Consider the following 19,543-nt stretch of genomic DNA (forward strand, 5'->3'; position numbering starts at 1 on the left):
TGAGTGTTCAACATATACAAGTGTGTTTTTATAGGAGAAATGGAAAAGAACAGCAGATTCCCTCAGAGTGATCACATGCTTGGACTACGTGAGCCCTGACTTGGCCAGTCCCAGACCTTGAGAATGGTGTTGTACTACAGCATGTGAATGGCACATCTCCCACCTGGTACCTAATAAAACCAACTATAACCTACAACTGAATGTATCCCAAGATCAGTGCAGCCTGCACATTTTTAAATGACAGTGTTAAAGGGTGCACATCCATGTATTCATCTACCTTTCTCAGCGTTGACACTGTCCTGGGCAGGACCAGAGGGATATGCAGTAAAGACCCTCCTCCCTTCTCTGTCTTCAGCCTGTGCCTGAGACCCAACAGAGTCCTGAACACAGAGATGGGTTACCTGCCAGGCTGGTGGCATTCTCAGATCATTCCACCATAAGACCATCACATGCCCCATTTTGATGAAGTCCATTGCTCTAAGTAGAAAGGAGCCTTCTGAACATTGTAAACATGTGTGCTCACTTCCAAGTGCAGGACTAAATGTGTATCTTCCTCAGAAGTGTGTAGTACACCAGGGATTGGGTTCTGCTGGGGCAATGGGGAATAGTCACTCTCAGCTCCAGCCTGTTAGCCTCTTCTCTCTCCTCAGGCATCTGTAGGCTCTGAGAAGCTCTTTGCCCCGGCATCTGACAGAGGTGAGTGTATCTCCAGCCCCGCACATGGGTCTCAGGTTGAAGAGACTCAAGAATAGTAGGAAATTTGGGAGGGTCTGTTTATCCCATCGGGTAGGGATGGTGGTCAAGAAACAGTGGGGCAAAGGGAAGCAGTCTTAGTGTAAGGGACAGCTTCCACTGAACACTGCAGAAAGAAGTAGGCCTCAATGCATGCATGTGTGGCTGCATGAGTGTATGTTAATGAATGCTGCAGCCAAGGGAGTAAGTAGTAGTTGGACAAGTGTCAAGCCTAGGACAAGTCCTTGTAGAACCTTAATCTTTTCTACAGAATGGGGTCATGAGAGCTGAGCCTCATGGCACAGGACTGTCTTCTCAACTACTTGGGAGGCTGAGGTAGGAGGATTAAAATTTGATGCCCATTGTGGACTGTAGAGTGAGTTCAGGACCATCCTGTGTGACTTAAAGCAACCCTATCTCAAAATAAAAAGTCAAAGAGGGCTAAAGAGATAACCCAGTGGTAAAACACTTGCTTAGAATATTCAAGACTTGTCTCCCAACACCAAAAGCAAGAGCTAGTGAGGTAGTTCAGTGGTTAGGGTGCTGCCGTGCCTGAAGACCTGAATCTACACGATAGAAGAAGAGAGCAGACGACTCAGAGGACTGTCCTCTGAGTCCCACATGTGCACCATGGCATATGCATACACAAGCTCGTGGACACAATGTGAAGGAAAATATTTAAAAGCAAGGGAGCTGGACATAGTAGTGAATGCTTTTAGTCCTAGTACTTGGGAGGCAGGTACAGGGAATAGCTTGTGTTGAGGCCAGCCTGGTCTACAGAGCAAGCTCCAAAACAACCAGGACTATATATGGAGAGGAGAGGTGGGACTGGAGAAATGGCCCAATGGTTAAGAAATTATACTGCCCTATCAGAGGACCCACTTCAGGCAGCTCACAAATGCCTGTAACTCCAGCTCCAAGGGATCATGCCTCTTCTCTCCCTCAGACACTTGGACTCACATATATTCATACAAAGACACACACCTTAAAAACACATGATTTAAAAAATATTTATTTTAAAAGAAAAAGAAGGGGCTGGAGAGATTAAGAGCACTGATTATTCTTCCAAAGGGCCAGGGTTTGATTCTCAACACCCGCATGGTGGCTCCCAACCATCTGCAACTCTAGTTCCAGATGATCTGATGCCCAGTTGTGGCCTCCACAAGCACCAGGCAATCTGGTGGTGTACAGGTATACATGCAGTCAAACACTCATACACATAAAATAAAGATAGGGAAGAAAAAAGAAAAGCAAGCCTCACAACAACTTTAAAAATGGGTTATTGGGCTGGAGTGATGGCGTCGAGGTTAAAAGCACTAGCTGCTCTTCCAGAGGTCCTGAGTTCAGTTCCCAGTGCCCACATGGTGGCTCACAGCCATATGTAATGAGATCTGGCGCCCTCTTCTGGCCTGCAGGCAGAACACTGCATAATAAATAAATCTTTAAAAGCTGAACGTGGTGGCTAACGTCTTTAATCCCAGCACTCCGGAGACAGAGGCAGGAGGATATCTGAGGTCGAGGCCAGCCTGATCTACAGAGCAAGTTCCAGAACAGCAAAGAGAGACAGAGAGACCCTGTCTCGAAAAACTAAAAGAAAAAAGGGGGTGGGGGAGGCAGTAACACCTGTCCTTTGGAGCCTAGAATTCTGGAGTTATGAAAAGGACCTGGGTTGAGCACCAGGGCAGAGGCTGAGCTCACCTATGTTCATTACCTGAGGTCACATGACTTATATCTGTTCATGTTTCCCTGTTGGTTATAGAGGTCATTGCCAGACCTTTGAAACTGTGTCAGGAGCACTGGCAAGGTCTAGACATTCTGGCTACTGGTAGGTGGCATTTGGGTACATAGGACCAGGTCCAACAGCACACCCACCCTTTCTCTGCAGGCTCTGGGAAAGGTGAGAAGTCAGAGGCCAAGGCCGGGGCAGTGCCCAAGGTGTCAGGCCTGGAGCGCAGCCGTGAGCTCAGCACCGAGTCTTTACTGCCTGACACAGCACCGGCGCCCTCAGGACCTCTGCCAGAAGCTCGGGACAGCCCCCTGGTGAAGAGGGAAGCCCCCATAGTACCTCACCACATCTCTCAGCCACAGCTCACCCCGCAGCATCGTGGCTCACTCCCAACACACGTGCCTCTGTCCTTGGGCGCCTTTGTGGGCTCTGGCTCTGGCCAGGTGGCACCCAACAGCCTGCACCTGCACAGCCTCAGGTTGGGAGTGGATGAGACCATGTCCTGGGGTGGGGGTGTGTGGCTACGGGACAACCAGGTTTTGAGAGAAAGGATACCATTGAACCCTGTGTCCTGCAGCAGGAGCAGCAATACAGTCAGCGGCACCCCTCTGGGCCTGGCGAAGCACGTGACACTGTCACAGCACGTGACACTGTCGCCACATGGCCCTGGCCCCCACCTGTCTACCTCACACCTGGCGCTCAGGTCCCAGGCGCAGCACCAGCACCACGCTGCAGCAATGTTTGCTGCCCCCCCAACACTGCCCCCGCCCCCAGCATTGCCTGCCAGCAGCCTGGTCATCCCAGGACACCCTGCCGGTAGGTATTACACCCAGTGTGCCCTTAACCTTGATGGGGCCCTGGGGCAAGACGGAAGTGGTGAAGATCCCAGGAAGTTCGTGGGCTGACCATTTCCTGGGGGTTGGGTCTTAGAAGACTCACCAGTCAAGTGCAGGCAGCCCCTACCTACCCTGCGTTTGCGCTCCCAACCTCCAGAAGATCCCGAGTGGGCGCAAGTTGTGTCCTCCCCCCCCACCCCCCACCTTACCCCTGGCTGGAACTTTCACTAATTTTTCATCTCTGGAGGATTTCTGAATGGAAGCAGCCAGCCATCTTACAGGGGACAAGTATCCCGGCCCTGGCAGTGGGCCACATGGGACAGGGCTCACAGACTTCTCTCCTTGCCTCTAGATGCCAGCCTGTTGATCTCATTCAACCAGCCAATCATGTATTGCCAGCCTCATTCGGGGATTCTGATTGGTACTTGGTCACAGGCTCTTCTCTTATCTCCACCCTTGGGCCAGCACGTTGCTAGCGGCCATCACGGTTTGGGCTGCCGACCCCGGGAGTGCCAGGTGACTATCCGCCTTGCCCCGCTGGGAGCCCGCGGCCGACGTGCCTCTCTGTCTCTCTCTCTTTTTCTCTTGTAGATCATGAACTGCTCAGGCAAGAGCTGAACACGCGGTTTCTGGTGCAGAACACCGAGCGGCCTGGTGCCTCCCTGGGCCCGGGGGCTCTGCTGCGGGCTGAATTCCACCAGCACACGCATCAGCACACGCACCAGCACACACACCAGCACCAACACACATTTGCCCCCTTCGCTGGCCTGCCCCCGACGCCGCTCATGCCACCCAGTGCACCCTCGCCCGTGCGTAGGCCCAAGTGCTGGCTGCTGGTGGGGCGGGCTGGGCGGGACAGGCAGCTGTACCTATAGACGCACACTCATTCTTATGCACATAGGCCCTGAGCAGGCAGTCCCAATGTCTCCTGCCTGTGTGTATGTAGACCCTACTTGACTACCACGCTGGGTGCTGGACTATGAGCCTCAGCTGGCTGCAACTGTGCTGGGTCCTAGGCCTGACACCAAGTCTGGAGCCTAGACAGGATAGGGCTGCAAGAACCAGTCCATTACAGCCCCCTTGTGTGTTCCTTAGTCTGTTTCCACTTGGTTGAGTGCAGCCATTTCGTCTCTCTGTGAGCAGCCCCAGTCGTTCATAGCTTTTCCACCAGGGCTACATGCCTACACCCTTACCTAGAGCCCCCAAGCTGGGTCCACACAAACCTCTGAACCAGGAGCCTGGGCCCCACAGGGCCAGAAACCAGTGCTCTCTAGGAGCCAAGTGACACCAGGCCACCTGCTTCAGAAAAGGCAATGCCATCCTGGTCACTACCCAACCCAGTCGTGGGTGGGTTCTGGGTCACTGGAGGACATCAGGCCTGTACAGGAAGGCTTCCCTTTGCTTTCTTCCCTTGCAGTTTGACAAGTTCTCTCCCAAGCTGGACAGCCCCTACTTCCGACATTCCAACGTGAGTCCCAATGCTCAAGTGCACCTTACTGTCTGCTTGGGATGTGGGGAATTACAGATTTTTCTGTGTTTCCTTCTGGGTGCTGAGGGAGACACCGTGCTCAAGGGCCCTCCACCATGTGGGGCCCACAGCCCAGAACTCTGTCTCTCTTGCAGCCCTTCCCTCTCCCAATCCCTGGGCTGCCCGCCCTGCTTGTGCACCCTGGCCCCTTTGGGTCTCTACAGGGTGCTTTTCAGCCTGATTTCAGCTGTTCTTGGCGGGGAGGTGACTGGCAGGTGGGTGGGTCTGGGGCATGGGGCAGGGCTAGAGTAGCTCCAGCTTTTATTGAAAGCGGCCCCTGCTGGTCTGGGCCTGTTTGCAGTCAGAAAGGCTGCTTCTGAGCAGTGCTGCAGTTGTCCACCTGACATTCACAGGAGAGAAGGAGTGGAAGAGCCAGGAGCTGAACAGGAGAGGTTTCATGGCCTCTCCCTCCAAATAGGGAATGTGGGCCCCATCTCACAAACCCACCTATGTTTATCCAGCAGCTCCCCAAATCTCCAGGGTTAAGGACTGGGCTAGCTGCCTTCCCCTAAGTACTGTCTTATCCATGGTATATAGGTGCTTATCACAGTGAGGCAGTTCACTCTCCTTAGTGATGTCATAAGCTTTGGCGAGTCCTTTTGACTAAAGGGGAGGTGTGCTATGATGAGATGGTAACAGTATACAGGGTCCAACCAGCAGGCCAAAGCATGGTCCATCCCCGAACTTGGGGCTCCAAGAGGCTTCCTGCTTCCTTCCTTCTCAGTGTGTGGGTTCACTCATGCTCTCTCTTCCTCTCTGCCTGTACCTTCAGACTTCAAACTCAATCGAGATAACAGGCCGGGCCAGTGCGGTTCACACTTTCCTGCAGAAAGCCCCTGGGGTAGGTGTTGGCATTCACTATGTAGTTGGCAACATACACTCAGATGCTGTCTCTCCCAACCCTGGTCCTGTGCTCCCAAAGAACCTGGACATGACTCATCTCTCCTGTTCTTCCTAGGTGCCTGATCCATACCGGACAACAGTCAGGGTGAGTGAGTGCATGTTGGGAAGAGGAGTTGGAAGCACACCCAGGGCTGTGGCTGGGAAGGACTCCGGTTCTCTCCTGGGTGGCCTTTGGGTGGTCCTGATGATAGGAATCTGGGGAAGATGAGACCTGGGAAGAGGCGCTGGGCTCTCTGAGCACATCCCGGTCCTGCCACAGAAACCAGGGAAGTGGTGTGCGGTACACGTGCAGATCGCCTGGCAGATCTACCACCAGCAGCAGAAGATGAAGGTGAGGCCGGGCCAGGCGGGCGCACTTGCTGGGGCCTCCCTGGTGGGGCCACTTGGGAGGACTGTAGGGTGTGTAAGGAGAGGCTCTGACAAGCTCCAAGGTTGCAGTGAGGAGAACTCATGGAACGGCTCGGGAGGAACCTAGGTAGGGAAAACAGTGCAGAGACCATGGATGAGGGCCACATGCATGTGCACAGGTGTCTAATGGGCAGTGGTGGGTGGGCTGGGAGTAGGAGAGGTTCTTTGCAATCAGGACAATCTAATACAGATGTTACCCAGGATGCACTGCACCTTTTGTGTGGTTGTCAAAATCATTATCTCCTAAAAGACCTTAAAGAAGTCAACAGAAAGGGACTCCCGAGAGAGTGCTGTTTATATTCCAGTGCACACGCTTAGGTGGGGGTGGATAGGTGCTGGCAGTGTGGATTTCCAGGAGTGTGACTACAGAGATTCCTGAGTGATCCCTGGTGATCCCTTGGAGAATAAGGGCTTGGTTCTCACTCGCTGAGATTAGTTTGTGACCCTAGTTGGATAGGCATCTATAGACATAAGGTCTACATACTTCCCACTTGCGCCTCTATTACAGGGGACTCCCGTGGTGATATGCAAACACCACCCTCACACACATTCAGTAACATACTTTATGAAATGGGAGAACCGTGACCCCTCCCAAATGCCGGCCATAGCAAGGTGTGGCAGGGCAGGTCATACAAGCAAGGGGAGAAGGACAGTGACTTTGTCCTTATGGTCTTCAGAGCCACACTCGGTGTAGCCTCTGGCCACAGAGCCCTGAAGGGATGGCCAGCTCAAAGGAGGATAGGTACCTTAGGTCTATATAATTTTAATAGAGTCATGGTTTGGGGGTTTTGTATATTTTTACGTATGTGTGTGTGTATACACATTTGTGCATCTGCACATGCAATACATGTATTCCATGGCATGCATGTGGAGGTCAGAGGACAACATGTAAGAGTTGGATCTCTCTATCTACCATGTAGGTCCTAAAGTTTGAACTCCGGTGCTCAGCCTTGAAAGCAGGAAGGAGCCTTTACCTACTAAACCATCTTACTACTCTAGATTTCTATTGTTAAACATAAAGTACACTGTTGGAAACTAAACATGCTTGGAACAACTTTGGCCTATAGATATGCTTTTCCAACTGAATTTTGTGAATTCTAAATAAGATATTTTCTGTGATATGATATATACAAATATGCTGTTATATAAGGGTACAACGATTGAAAGCTCTGATATAAAAGTGGAGTGTGTCGTTGTGACTCCATGCATTGCATATTATAGGAAGGTTTTAGTTTTTCTGTAACAGATGAAACCCACTAAAACTACCTTTCCTTCCCCTTACCTCCTGTTCCTCAGGAGGTACCTCCAGTGAAGTCCCTGTTTAGTCCAGATTATCAGTTGAGGCTTTACCTTGAGCAATATCCAAGCCCTTGCACACAGCCTTGGTACACACTCTGTTCCCTTGCAGATGCAGCTGGACCCCCACAAGCTGGAGGTTGGCACAAAGCTGGACCTTTTCAGCCGGCCCCCCGCCCCAGGCATGTTCTCTGGGTTCCACTACCCACAGGACCTGGCCAGGCCCCTCTTCTCCAGCACAGGTGAGATCAAAGGTAGCTGGGATCAGGGGTCATCCGTCTTCTCCTGTGTTGGGAGTAAGAGAACTCTCCAGGGCCCTTGCACAGTGTTCTTTATATCTACCTCTGGTCCCAGGCCCAAGTCCCCAACCTTCCCAAAGCCAGCTCATATACTGTGGTGCCCTGGTGCTAGTTCCTGAAGGCCCTAGCCAGTGTGTATCCACTGGGCCTCTATCCTACATAACTTAATACTTGGTGATCTGGTTCCTCCCCATCCTGGCATCCCTCATCCTTGGTGCCCTATCTTCTCTAAACTCAACATACCTAGGACGGTATCTGGTTTGTCTCCACATGCAGGGAACTGTTCCCAAAAACCTGTGTCCCAGCCTTCCCTAAGTACATGGCAGTGTGGAGTTATGTGCTTTCTTTCCTCAATGCCCAGGGTCTTTTGAGGACATCTGCCTGACATGTATCCAGATCCTTAGTCTCCAGGAAGAAAAAGTTAGCATGAGGCTATATGGATAAAGTCTAGATACAAGTATAGGCTGCCCTTCAGTTACAGGCATAAAAGGAACGTCTCAGACTCAAAATCTGCACTCAGATATTGGTAGAGACAAGGGTCAGCATCAATTTCAGGCTTCTTTGAGAATGTTATTCAGCCTGTATGTATGCACACATGTGTACATAAACATATGTGAATGCTGTCTGCTATTCCCTCTGCAGGATCCCTCTTCTTCCACAAGCAGGTCTCAGGTCTGTCACCTCAGATCTCTCGCTACCCTAGTCCTTTTCTTCCTTCTTATTTATTTATTCATTCAGTCATTCTTTTAGTTTTGTGGTTTTTCAAAACAGTTTCTCTGTGTAATGGCTTTGTCATCTGCTTTATAGACCAGGCTGGCCTCAAACTCACAGAGATCCACCTGCCTCTGCCTCCCCAGTGCTGGGATTAAAGGCATGCGCTACCACTGCCCAGCCTACCCTAGTCCTTTTCATCTTCTTCCCACTTGGTGACCACCTGTAGGTGAATGAGAGCAAGCATGTTTTTACCTTTGTTAGCATGATAGGCTGACAGTGCTGACTCAAGCCCCAGAACATACCTTAGTGTCATGTTCTTTAGCTGGCCTCCATCCTTCAATTTCTTATCTTGGATGATCACTACCTTCTCCCCGCTTCCCAAAGTTCTCTGTTTCTTTTTTAATCTTTTTTTAAAATTGTTTTTATTAGGCTATATTTTTTTCTCTGATTGCCTAAGTTCTCTATTTCTTAAACCTGCCTAGTATCCACCGAACAGCTGATTTTTTTTTTTTTTAACTGGGATTGAGACGAGACGACACAGGAAAGGGAATTCATTCCTTTCTGGTATCATCTTCTAACCTACCAACAAGGTGTTTAGGAGTTATAGAAGCATTTCTGAGTGTTTTGTTTCTTACTCATTACTCATTTAAAATTTTCATTTAGCTAGAAAATAGAGGGCATACCCAAGACTATGGACCCAAGACCGGCTGCCTCCCTTGGGTTAGCCAGGATCAATTTTTGCTCCAGTTTTAAGCTCTGGGGTAACTACCTTGGGGATCAGTCCCATTATGGCTCACTTACTTAGGCCTTCCCTCTCCATTTTTATCCACATCTTGGCTTCTTTCTCGGGGAGCTCCACTATAGTGAGTACCACTGCCTGTGCATACCTTGGGGCCCCAGACCTGGGGACCAGGCTGAATTCCAATCTCATAATCTAAATCTAACCATACACCTGTACAGTGATGTAGAGGTGAGAGAATGGAAGATAGGGGGTCCCAATGTAAAACTGGGGTTCTCTACCTGTAACCCAACACTAGAGGCAGGAGGTCCCAGGTCTGGAAGCTCTTGTCAGCCTGGCTACCCCCCACCTAGGTGTCACTCATCCAACCGCCAACCCATTTGGACCCTCAGCTCATCATGGCAGCTTCCTGCCCTCTAGTCATCTAACAGGTAGGTGATCGAGAAACCTGGGTGGCATCTTCCACACACTTCACGGCTAGAGGGATGTGAATGGGTGGGAAGGAGGTCCCACAACCTCTCAGATCAATATAGGTGGCACCTGCCCAGACTAAGGTGTTCCTGGGCCACCCTTTCAGTCTTGGGCAGGGTGGAAGCCTTGCAGATTCCTGACCCCTTGTTGCCCTTCCCTCACCCCTACAGACACCTTCAGCAGATCCAGCACCTTTGGAGGCCTGGGGAGCCTGGGCAGCCACGCTTTTGGAGGTCTGGGCAGCCATGCACTGAGTGAGTGTCTCACCACATCCATTCCACTGTCCCTCACCCTCCTGTCTGTCCTGCACACTGACCTCCCTCTAGGCTAAGGCTTCTCGCAACCTGTTAGGGTTACAGTGTTGGCATCTTGCCTAGCTCACACTCCTGGTCCTCTGTCCTCATCTCCTGCTTCATACCAGGGGGCAGCATCTTTGCCTCCAAGGAGGGCACAGCTTTGCTTGGCCTGCCCAGTCCCCATGATTCCTGGAACCGACTGCACCGGGCACCGTCTTCTTTTCCTACTCCGCCCCCATGGCCCAAGCCAATGGATACAGAGCGCTTCTCAACCCTGACCAACTACGACCGAGAGCCTGACAAAGGCCAGGAAGCGCATGAGCGGTGAGTTCATCTGGCCCCGAGATCCTGGCTTGTTTTCTTACTTGTTTAGTCTGTTAGATTGGGGTTGATCAAAGAAACAGCACGAAAATAAAAGGAGACCGACCTCTATAGAAGGAACTTGTCCTTAAGTCTCCATGGGAGAGGAGACTGCACACAGGTATAGCGAACTTGGAGGTTTTACAGGGCAGAAAAGGGAACTTTTGGGGTGGAAGATTCCATCTGCAGGTCTATTCCCTTTCGATCTTAAAGCTGTAAATACTAACAAAAGTGGGTCTGTTGACCTCGCACTGTACTCCAGCTCCTTACTGCCTGTAGATGTTCTCAGTATGTCCACTTACCTTCTGGAGTCTCTCAGCTTATCTAAGGTTTTTAGGTCCATTAACCCTTCATTCCAGATCCCAGGAACAAATATTGAAGGGGTGGGGTAGACAACAAATCCTCTTTAATTTTGGCAGCCAAAGAAACTAGGTAGTCCTGAAGGATATTAAGCTGATCTGAAATTTCTTTAAGGTTTTATGAGAGCTGGCCAGACAGAGAGGTTAATTCAATCCAGCTATTTTAGTTCTGAGTTCTGAAAGAAAAAAATGCCCAGAGTGGCAAGAAGAATGAGTTGGGGCCCAGCACTAGGGAGGCAGAGGCAGACAGAGCTACATAAGTTTGAGGCCAGCCAGAGCAGACTCCAAGAAGAGAAGCCTTGTCTCGAGAAAAACAAAACAAATAAACAAACAAACAAACAAGAATGAGTTAGACGGCCCATCAGTCCTTTTTTACGGGTTATCTAACTGCTGTCAGGGGTTTGGTACACAGCTCACCTAACTGCTTCATAGCTGGCAAAGGGGGCGTGTCTCAGAGGAGGGTCAATCTAAGGAGCCACAATAAAATTTAACAGGCGGGAAAGGTCCAGAACATACAACAGCCATTTGGTGACAGCATGCATCCTTGGACTGTGTTATATGAGTGAGGTAGAATCTGTAACCTTCACAGGTTCATTCAATGGCCTCTCTGGGTCTCCAAGCAGGGACACCCCTGACATGTGCCTGGCCTAGCAGCTTACCCATAGAGGGAGATTCCACAACTCCTGTCTTGTATCCTTGACTCTGACGCCAGAACCACGTGGTCAAAGCTACCAGCTTCTGCTGCTTGCTAGGGCTGGAATATGGCCCCTCCTTCAGTTACATCTGCATCAGCTTCTGTGTTCAGTGGTTTCCTTCACTGCTTCAGCTTTCCTTTCGTTCCTTTTAAGCAGCTGGAAACTTAGCTATATGGTGGCTTTCTGTGAGGTCATAGCTCCCTTTATTTCACTTAGCATCAGGCTTTTTAAACTTTTTTTATCTCCTTGAGCACTGGACTTGGCTCTGTTACACTTCCTATTGCTCCTTTTCTTCTCACATTGTATAGTTTGTATTTCTCTTTGTCCAGCTGGCATAAGAGTAATCGCTAATGGCCACATGACAATACTAGGAATTCTCCTCTGCCAGCACCATTAATTAACAGCTGAGCCTCAGGCAGATTTTTAGGACAGGGCAAAAAGCCACTTATTAATATTCTTCAGGGCCACTTATTAATATTCTTCCCCTCTGAAACATCTTGAGCTGAGCCATGGCAACTCATATCACCCTCAGTACCGATGTCTGTGCTCCTACCAGAATGGCCCCACTAGAGCATTCAACCACTCTCTAGTCTAAAATCCCAAAGTCTTTTATACTACTCCCAACAAGCAGCATGGTTGGGCCTGTCACAGTAATACCCTAATCCTTGTACCAATTTCTATCTTAGCCACTGTTCTATTGCTGTGAAGAGACACCATGACTGCAATTCTTATACAAGAAAGCAATTGATTGAGGGCTTGTTTACAATCTCAGAGGATTAGTCCATTATCATCCTGGCAGCAAGCATGGTGCTGGAATAGTAGCTGAGAGCTACATCTTGATCCAAAAGCAAAGGAAAGTAAGAGACTGAGAAATAGTCTGAGCCTGGCATAGAATTTTGAAACCTTAAAGCCTATCCCAATAACAATTTCTCCAACAAAGTCATACCTATATGACCCTATGGGGGTCATTCTTATTCAGACCACCACACTGTCAAAAACAAAACATTAAAGTTATGGATACATACATACATATCTTAGACATCTGATGTTGTTACTGGGGTTTTTTGTTGTTGTTTTGTTTGGTTTGGTTTTTTGAGACTGATATTACTGGTTTTTGTTTTGTTTGTCAAGACAGGGTTTCTCTGTGTAGCCTTGGCTGTCCTGTATCTTGCTCTGTAGATCAGGCTGCCTCAAACTCACAGGGACCCACCTGCCTCTGTCCCCCAAATGCTGGTATTAAGGGAATAAATAGATCACCACACCTAGCTTAAACAGTTAATTAAAGGAAACTTTTTTTTATTCGCATACACAGACTGCCTCCCTAAGGCGAGGTTCAAGAGGTCAGCATTATATATATGGGCAAAGATAAGGCTTTTTATAGCTCTGGGGAAGGGAGTTTCCAAATGGGGAATTTGGCAGGCAAATGCAGGGTTATAGAAGCAGAAAATAACAAGGTGGTCATAACAACCTTTTGAAACAAAGACATGGTTGCTGTCTCCTGGAGCAGGAAGTACAGAACCGCTTGAAGTTAAGGTTATAGATGGAGCATAGCCCAATCTTTAAGGAACTGAAACTTGGCCAGGCAGTGGTGGCACATGCATTTAATCCCAGCACTCCGGAGGCAGAGGCAGGCGGATCTCTGTGAGTTCAAGGCCAGCCTGGTTTCGGAGCAAGTTTCAGGACAGGCTCCAAAAGCTAAAGAAAAACCCTGTCTCGAAAAACCAAGAAAAAAAAAAAAGAAACCGAAATTTGATCATAAGCAGGAAGGAGCCTAGTTTGTCTTTTTCTATTTTTATTTTTTTTTATTGTATCTTCCTTTGATGTTTTGTTTTTTTATTTTTACATTTTGACCAATATTTATCCTCCTTCCTCTCCTCCCAGTCCCTCCCATATATCTTCCCACCTCCATTCACTCCTCCTCCATTTCTCTTCAGAAAGGGGCAGGCCTCCCATGGATATCAACCAGCCATGGCATATCAAGGTGTATTGAGACTAGGCACCTTCTCTTCTATTAAAGCTGGATGAAGCAACCCAGGAGGAGGAAAGGGTCCCAAACAAGGCAATAAAGTCAGAGACAGTCCCTGCTACTATTGTTAGGGGTCCTACAAGAAGACCAAGTTACACAACTGGAATATATGTGCACAGGACATAGGCCAGTCCCACGCAGGCGCCCTGGTTGTTGATTTAGTCTCAGTGAAACCCTATGAGTCCAGGTTAGTTGATTCTGTGGGTTTTCTTATGATGTCCTTGACCATTCTGGCTTCTACAAATCTCTCCCTCGTCCACAGAATTCTCCAAGCTCTGCTTAATATTTGGTTGTGGGTCTCTGCATCTGTTTCCATCAGTTGCTAGATGAAGGCTCTCTGATGACCACTGGGCTAGGCAACAATCTATGAGTATAGCAGAATATCATTAGAAATCATTTCACTGACTTTTTTTTTTAAATGGCTTTCAAGCCCAAGATGGGGCTGGTTCATCAATTACCAATTAGATAGAGCCAGGTGGATCTTAGTTAATATGGATGGATACAGAAGGCGATGGTACCTATGGCAGGCCCAAATAGCAAAATAAACAGGAAAATGTCATAGTTTCAGCTTGAAGAAACAGGGTCCTTGGGTAGCTGATAGAGTAGCTGATAGATCCCAACATGATTTCTCACTCAGGGTTGCAGAATAGACAAGAGAAGGAAAAGGATGAAGATGCTTGTTTGTTTGCTTGCTTGCTTGCTTGCTTGTTAAAAAAGAAAAGATTTATCTCCAGGTAAAGAATAACTTCTGACTCTCCCTTAGGAATATTACCAGTTTCAGGATGGGGGAGGGGTACCAGCAGTTCCTGTTTGGCACCAGAGTCTGTTGTGGCACATGGCACACCTGGGATAAATTAAACCTTCAACAATCATATGGACCAGAACTGTCTTTTTGTTCTGAGCAGGATTTATGGGATCCCTTGGGCGGGAAGAGGTCCCGGATCTTTTTTGTTTGTTTGTTTTTGTTTTTTTTTGAAACAGGATTTTTCTGTGAAACAGTCCTGCCTGTCCTGGAACTCACTCTGTAGATCACCTGCCTCTGCCTCCTGAGTGCTGGGATTAAAGGTGTGCACCACCACCACCCTTTCTGAGGTCCCAGATCTTACTTGGACCTTTTGTATCAAGAAAAAGAAATCCGTTTTACAGTTCATCCCTGTGGCATAGAGACAGAGTAGGAGAAAAGTCTGATAGGGAAGGGCAATTCCAATATTCAGGAGGCAGAGGCAGACAGATCTCTGTGATTTGAGGTCAGCCTGGCCTACAAAGCAAGTTCCAGGATAGCCAGAGCTACAAACAGAGAAACCCTGTCTCAAAGGGGAAAAAAAGTGTGAGCTAGTAACACCTAATATCCAGAAATGGAGAAATAAAGGGAATGGCGGGAGTAAAGGAAGACAAGAGACTTGCAGAACTGTTGCTAAAAGATTCATGGCGGCATGACCCTGGCAGGTCCCCTGGCCAATGGAAGACAGACAGCTACGCCATGCAGAGAGATCTTGGGTATTGAGTTTATTTAATGGGTAAGGGGATTATGGAGTGAAGAGATACATAGAGAGGGGAGGGTAAGGGCAAGAGGCAGTAATGGCCTCGAACTCCCAGAGATCCACCTGCCTCTGCCTCCCAAGTGCTGGGATTAAAGGCGTGCACCACCGTTGCCTGCAGGAGCTTGTCTCTTAAAGGGACAGGGTACCCAGGTGACAGGGAAGGTCAGCAAAATAACAGTTGCCCTTCTGTTTTATGAAGTTTTCTGAGTCAGTGAGACTTTGAAAGTGAAAAGTATTGCCCAGTTTGTGCTGGGTCCACACCTCAGTCAACAGGCTTACTAATGTCTTCAGGCTTAAGACAAGCGAACGTGTGTAGAATGGAAATCTTGTACACTATTTTAGGCTAGGGAGTGTGAAGCTTGTTTCTGGTAATACGTGGTCACCTAACAGGCATCCCCAATTACAGTGACCTGGCAGGCAAAGCCAGAGGCAGGAAGCTGGAGGACCTCGGAGAGTCAGTTGAGGGCATTTGTAAACTCAACCCAGATTTTACTTCAATGTGTGGATGTTTGATGGATTGGTATGGGGCCTGGCTTCTGCTCTAGAGGTTGGTAGTTAGAGAGGGAGGGTAGGTGGGCAGGTCAGGAAGACTCATTTGAGTTTATATGACATTTCAATAAAACCTCAGAATGTTATTTGTACTGCATATGAAGACAAAGGCTGCAAAGACCCGAGGTTTCAGATAGCAAGTAGCTGAGCAGCTCTGGGTGAGAGATGTCAGCAAAGGTAGATGGGTAAGGGGCTAGAGGAAAGATTATTCAGAGGAAGGGGTGTAGGTCCCCCAAACTGCCCCCTGGGTCTTGGCACCAAGTGTTAAGCTCTAGATTGGTCAAGGCAGTGTGAAAGTGAGAGGAGAATGACCTCTACAAACACAGTTTGCCCTTCAACCAGAACGTGAAAAGCAGCATTCTTGATGGGGGTGGAGGGTATATGTCCAGGTTCAGAAGCTTGGGGGCTTTATGAGGCAGGAAGGGGAACTTTGGCGGTGAAAGGTTCTCAAAGCCGCAGATGCTAATGCAGGTTGTTTTTATCAGGGACTTCCTAGGTCATCATGTCAGCCTTCCTGCAGCCCGCACAACCTTCCTTAGGGTGCTCTCTGAGGTCCCTCCCTGGTCAGGCTCTGGAGGCTCTTTCCTGCCCCCAGACCAAAGGAGCAGGGTCCTTTGCCTGGTGAGAGCAGAATTGACCAGTCATCTAGGTGAGAACAGAGCCCTGGGCCTGCCCTAGACTTCTCCATACTATGAGTGAATGTGGGAGGAGCTGGGCTGTGGTGACACACACTTTTAATCCCAGCACTCAGAAGGCAAAGGCAGGTGGATCTCTTGAGTTCGAAGGCAGCTTGATCTTCAGAGTTCCAGGACAGGCTCCAAAGCTACACAGAGAAACCCTGTCTCAAAACCAAACAAACAGAACAAAATGTGGGAAAAGAACCTGCTTGTAGGCATAGCTGGGGACCCTACCAGAAAAGTGAATGTAGAGCCTTTTCAGGATCCTCCCCTATAGCCCTTTGGTGGGAACAGCAAGAACCCCAGGGCAAGTGGCCCAGGCTAACCTTGAACTGTATAGTGGTCTTGAACCTTTTAGTCCTCCAGTGAATGCCTCTCAGCTGGAATTAGAGACCTGCATTATTAGGCTGGTGCTGAGGGAATTTAAAACAGACAGCATCTGTAGTTAAACTACTACAAAGCAACTGCACACCCCTAAACCTGAGAATGCTTAAATTTTGAGCAGGAAATTCCAGGGTTGGGGAGCCATGTTGCCTTGCCTCCCCAGCCCCCAAGTGGCAGAACTCCGAGCAGTTTTTCGTGCTGCAGCCACCCAGGACAATATAGAGAACTGTATCTAATAACCAGGGAAGGAATGTTAGAGAGCATCCTATTGTCCACAACCAGTGTGTTTACAGTTAGAGCACTTCTAACACTGGACAAGCCCTGAAGCCCAGGATACAGAGGCTCCACACAGCAGGAATATTGAGGTCACAGGAACTTGACAAACAGCTTTCTAGGAGCTATTGATGCTCTAGGTGATGGCTCTATCCTGTTGTCCCCAGGGACCTCCTGGAGAAGACGCACCTGCTTAGTCACAACTCGCCTGCAGCACCAGTGAGCCACCCCATCAGCAGCCTCCTGCAGCAGGGCCCCGATGAGCTGGGCCTCCCTAGAATCCTCACAGAGAGCGAGACCTCGCCTCGGGTCAAGGAGAGCCACTCATCAGGCAAAGAGGATGGTGCCAAACAGGGTGCACGACCTCCATCGCCCTACTGCAAGGCAGCCCTGGATGACTGCCTGTTGGGTCGGGAGTCCGGGAAGCAGACGCCTGAGCAACCCCAGGGCGATGTGAAGGTAAAGGAGGAACACAGGGAAGACGAGACACCGGAGCTCACGGGCATCAGCGTGCACTCCACAGCCACACATCTGGGTCTGGGCACATCGGGCTTTGTGTGGGACCTGCCGCGCGACACCTATCGGGGCCTAGAACTGCCGCGCCGCACTTTTCCCGCCCCGCCGCCCGCTGCGGGCCCCGCTGCCTTCGAGCTCTCTGAGCGCACCTACCGCGACCGTGAGCCTCACGACTACAACCCGGAGTTCCTGCGGGAGGTGCGCCGGGAAGAGCTGGAGCGCGCGTGCGCACCCGCCTCGGGCACTGCGCTCTTGCCAGCACTGCATTACCCGCGCCTGGCTCCTGGCGCGCTACACGGCACGTTCCTGGCCCGGACCCCGCCGGCCACCGCCGCACTCGGGGCGCCTCCTCCACTGGTGGCTGCAAGCGGGGTGTCTACGCCACCAGCGCGCTCTAGGACGACGCCGTTGGCGCTTGGGCCTGGCGAAGCGCGCGACTACTCGCCAGCGGCGTGCAACCCACCTGAGGTGGAGGCTCGGTAGTCCCAGCATAGCAGACTGACTTAAATACCTGGGATCTGAGCACAGATCCTCTATTCCAGGAGCAGCGCCGCTCGCTCCACGCTGCGGCTTGCATAGTCCAGGACTTTACTCTTTTCTGGGGGTAACTTCATTTTCCGAGCTTGCAGTTAGGACACTGGGAAAAATTTAGCTTTGTACCCCACACACACAGGTGACAAGCATTTTTAATGGTTTTGTATTTTTCTTAATTTTGTGCTCTAACATTTTAAAGAACCAAAAAAAGAAAAAAAGAAATTTTATTTGGGATTTACAGTTTCACGTCTCAGATTCCGTTTGATCCCCAGAGTTTGTCTTATTTATGGAAAGAAACAGTCTTTCTGTCTAGCGCACTGTGAGGCTCCACACTCAGGCCCGGCTCTGGCCTTCCCTTGGTACTTGGAACCGAAGTTACAGATATATATTAAAATAATAATAATAATGTACAAAACTTTGGGGTTTCTGCCTTATTATGCATAGGTGTAAGAGGATTTCTTTGGTTTGATTTTTTTTTAGAGAAAAAAACATGTAAATATTCTGTTGATATAATTATAAAACTTATTAAATTCTTAACCTGGACAGTCTATAACAAGTTTCTAGAAATCCCTCTGGTTATTTGTGTACATGGTCACAAAAACCCACTTGGCTGTCAGTTGAACACACTCAGCAGAGTATCTGCAGCGACTATCCTTCAACTATGCAAGCCTCTGAGGCAAGACAGGTTGTTAGGGGGGGAAAGTTCCTGAGCCACCTGTCAGGGTGGTTAGACCTCCCAGAGAGCCACACTTATGGGCATCTCTTTAGACTCACTGTGGACTTCAGGACTGACCCTAGTTACAAGGACAAACCTGTGCCCACATTTTAATCCTAGTGTCGCGTTGTCTGGATTTTAGAAGTTGGTTCTGAGAAAAAGATTAGTTTCTTCCTAGCATCTGTCTGGTGTTGCCCTCTCCACCCCCACTATCACCACTGAACCAAACAGTCTGTTTTCTTACCAATCAACAGTGATAAATACAGCCTTGATTTGGATAAAATGTGGTCCAGTGTCTTGTGTGGCTCTGAGGCAGGTATCTCACTGTCTCTATCCTTCCCTGGGATATGAGGCTTGGCTCTGGGCTTCAAGGTGCCTCGAGGGCATTCTGAGACAGTGTGGGGCTGGCAGTCCATGCTGCTTGCTGCAGCCTTTGTTTCCCTTGGGGCTGTCCTTTTGTGGGTAGCACTTCTGCTGCACCACCCCCTCCCTATCTGCATGGAACTCTACTCACTGCAGGTTGGCCCAAGTGACATGAACCCTAACCATCCTGGCCACAGCAGCCATATTACCAGAGATGCCAGGTTTTCTACATGGAACCCATTCTTCAACTTCTCACTTTTGGTGCATGGGACTTGCAGCTCTTTAGAACATGTTGCCATATATGGGTGTATCTGACCTGCCTGTTGGCACCACATAGAACCAGGTTAACCCTTTGCCCAGTAAATGAAAACTTAAAATGTCTGGGGTAAGAGATAGCCAGTGACCTTCCGTATGTGTGCAGGATAGTGCCACCTGCCCATATAGATGAAGCTCAGGACCCACCTGTACGTCTGACTTGATGTAGCTGTCACTGTGTCCTGTCTGGACTTAGAAGTAAAGTTTTAATCAGGTCACCTTGCTGAGTGGGAAGCCTGGGTGATAGAATACCAGTGACAAACCAAGTAGGGTTCTGCAGAGTGCTTG

The 19,543-nt window shown here is 49.3% G+C and overlaps 1 protein-coding gene across 14 annotated transcripts in view; it reads left to right on the forward strand.

The window, feature by feature from the left end:
* The window catches only part of Fbrsl1 (fibrosin like 1), an 83,704-nt gene extending 64,844 nt beyond the window's left edge, over positions 1-18,860 (forward strand). For 4 of the 14 annotated variants that reach the window (XM_048447460.3, XM_048447463.3, XM_048447464.3 and 1 more), the window contains 14 exons: positions 651-696; positions 2,618-2,936; positions 3,036-3,274; positions 3,647-3,715; positions 3,886-4,103; positions 4,712-4,762; positions 5,595-5,663; positions 5,781-5,810; positions 5,985-6,056; positions 7,542-7,671; positions 9,535-9,612; positions 9,823-9,906; positions 10,074-10,272; positions 16,980-18,860. In XM_048447460.3, the coding sequence (XP_048303417.3) occupies positions 651-696; positions 2,618-2,936; positions 3,036-3,274; positions 3,647-3,715; positions 3,886-4,103; positions 4,712-4,762; positions 5,595-5,663; positions 5,781-5,810; positions 5,985-6,056; positions 7,542-7,671; positions 9,535-9,612; positions 9,823-9,906; positions 10,074-10,272; positions 16,980-17,811 (2,436 nt within the window). In that variant the 3' untranslated portion in view covers positions 17,812-18,860. Of the gene's footprint in view, positions 1-650; positions 697-2,617; positions 2,937-3,035; positions 3,275-3,646; positions 3,811-3,885; positions 4,104-4,711; positions 4,763-5,594; positions 5,664-5,780; positions 5,811-5,984; positions 6,057-7,541; positions 7,672-9,534; positions 9,613-9,822; positions 9,907-10,073; positions 10,273-15,963; positions 16,128-16,979 lie in introns of all 14 variants that reach the window. The other 10 variants (XM_048447466.3, XM_085680166.2, XM_087903682.1 and 7 more) reach the window with 9 other exon arrangements.
* Positions 18,861-19,543: the final 683 nt, after the last annotated feature.

Source organism: Myodes glareolus, chromosome 2 (genome assembly GCF_982192425.1).
Source record: "Myodes glareolus chromosome 2, mMyoGla1.1, whole genome shotgun sequence".
Lineage (NCBI taxonomy): Eukaryota > Metazoa > Chordata > Mammalia > Rodentia > Cricetidae > Myodes > Myodes glareolus.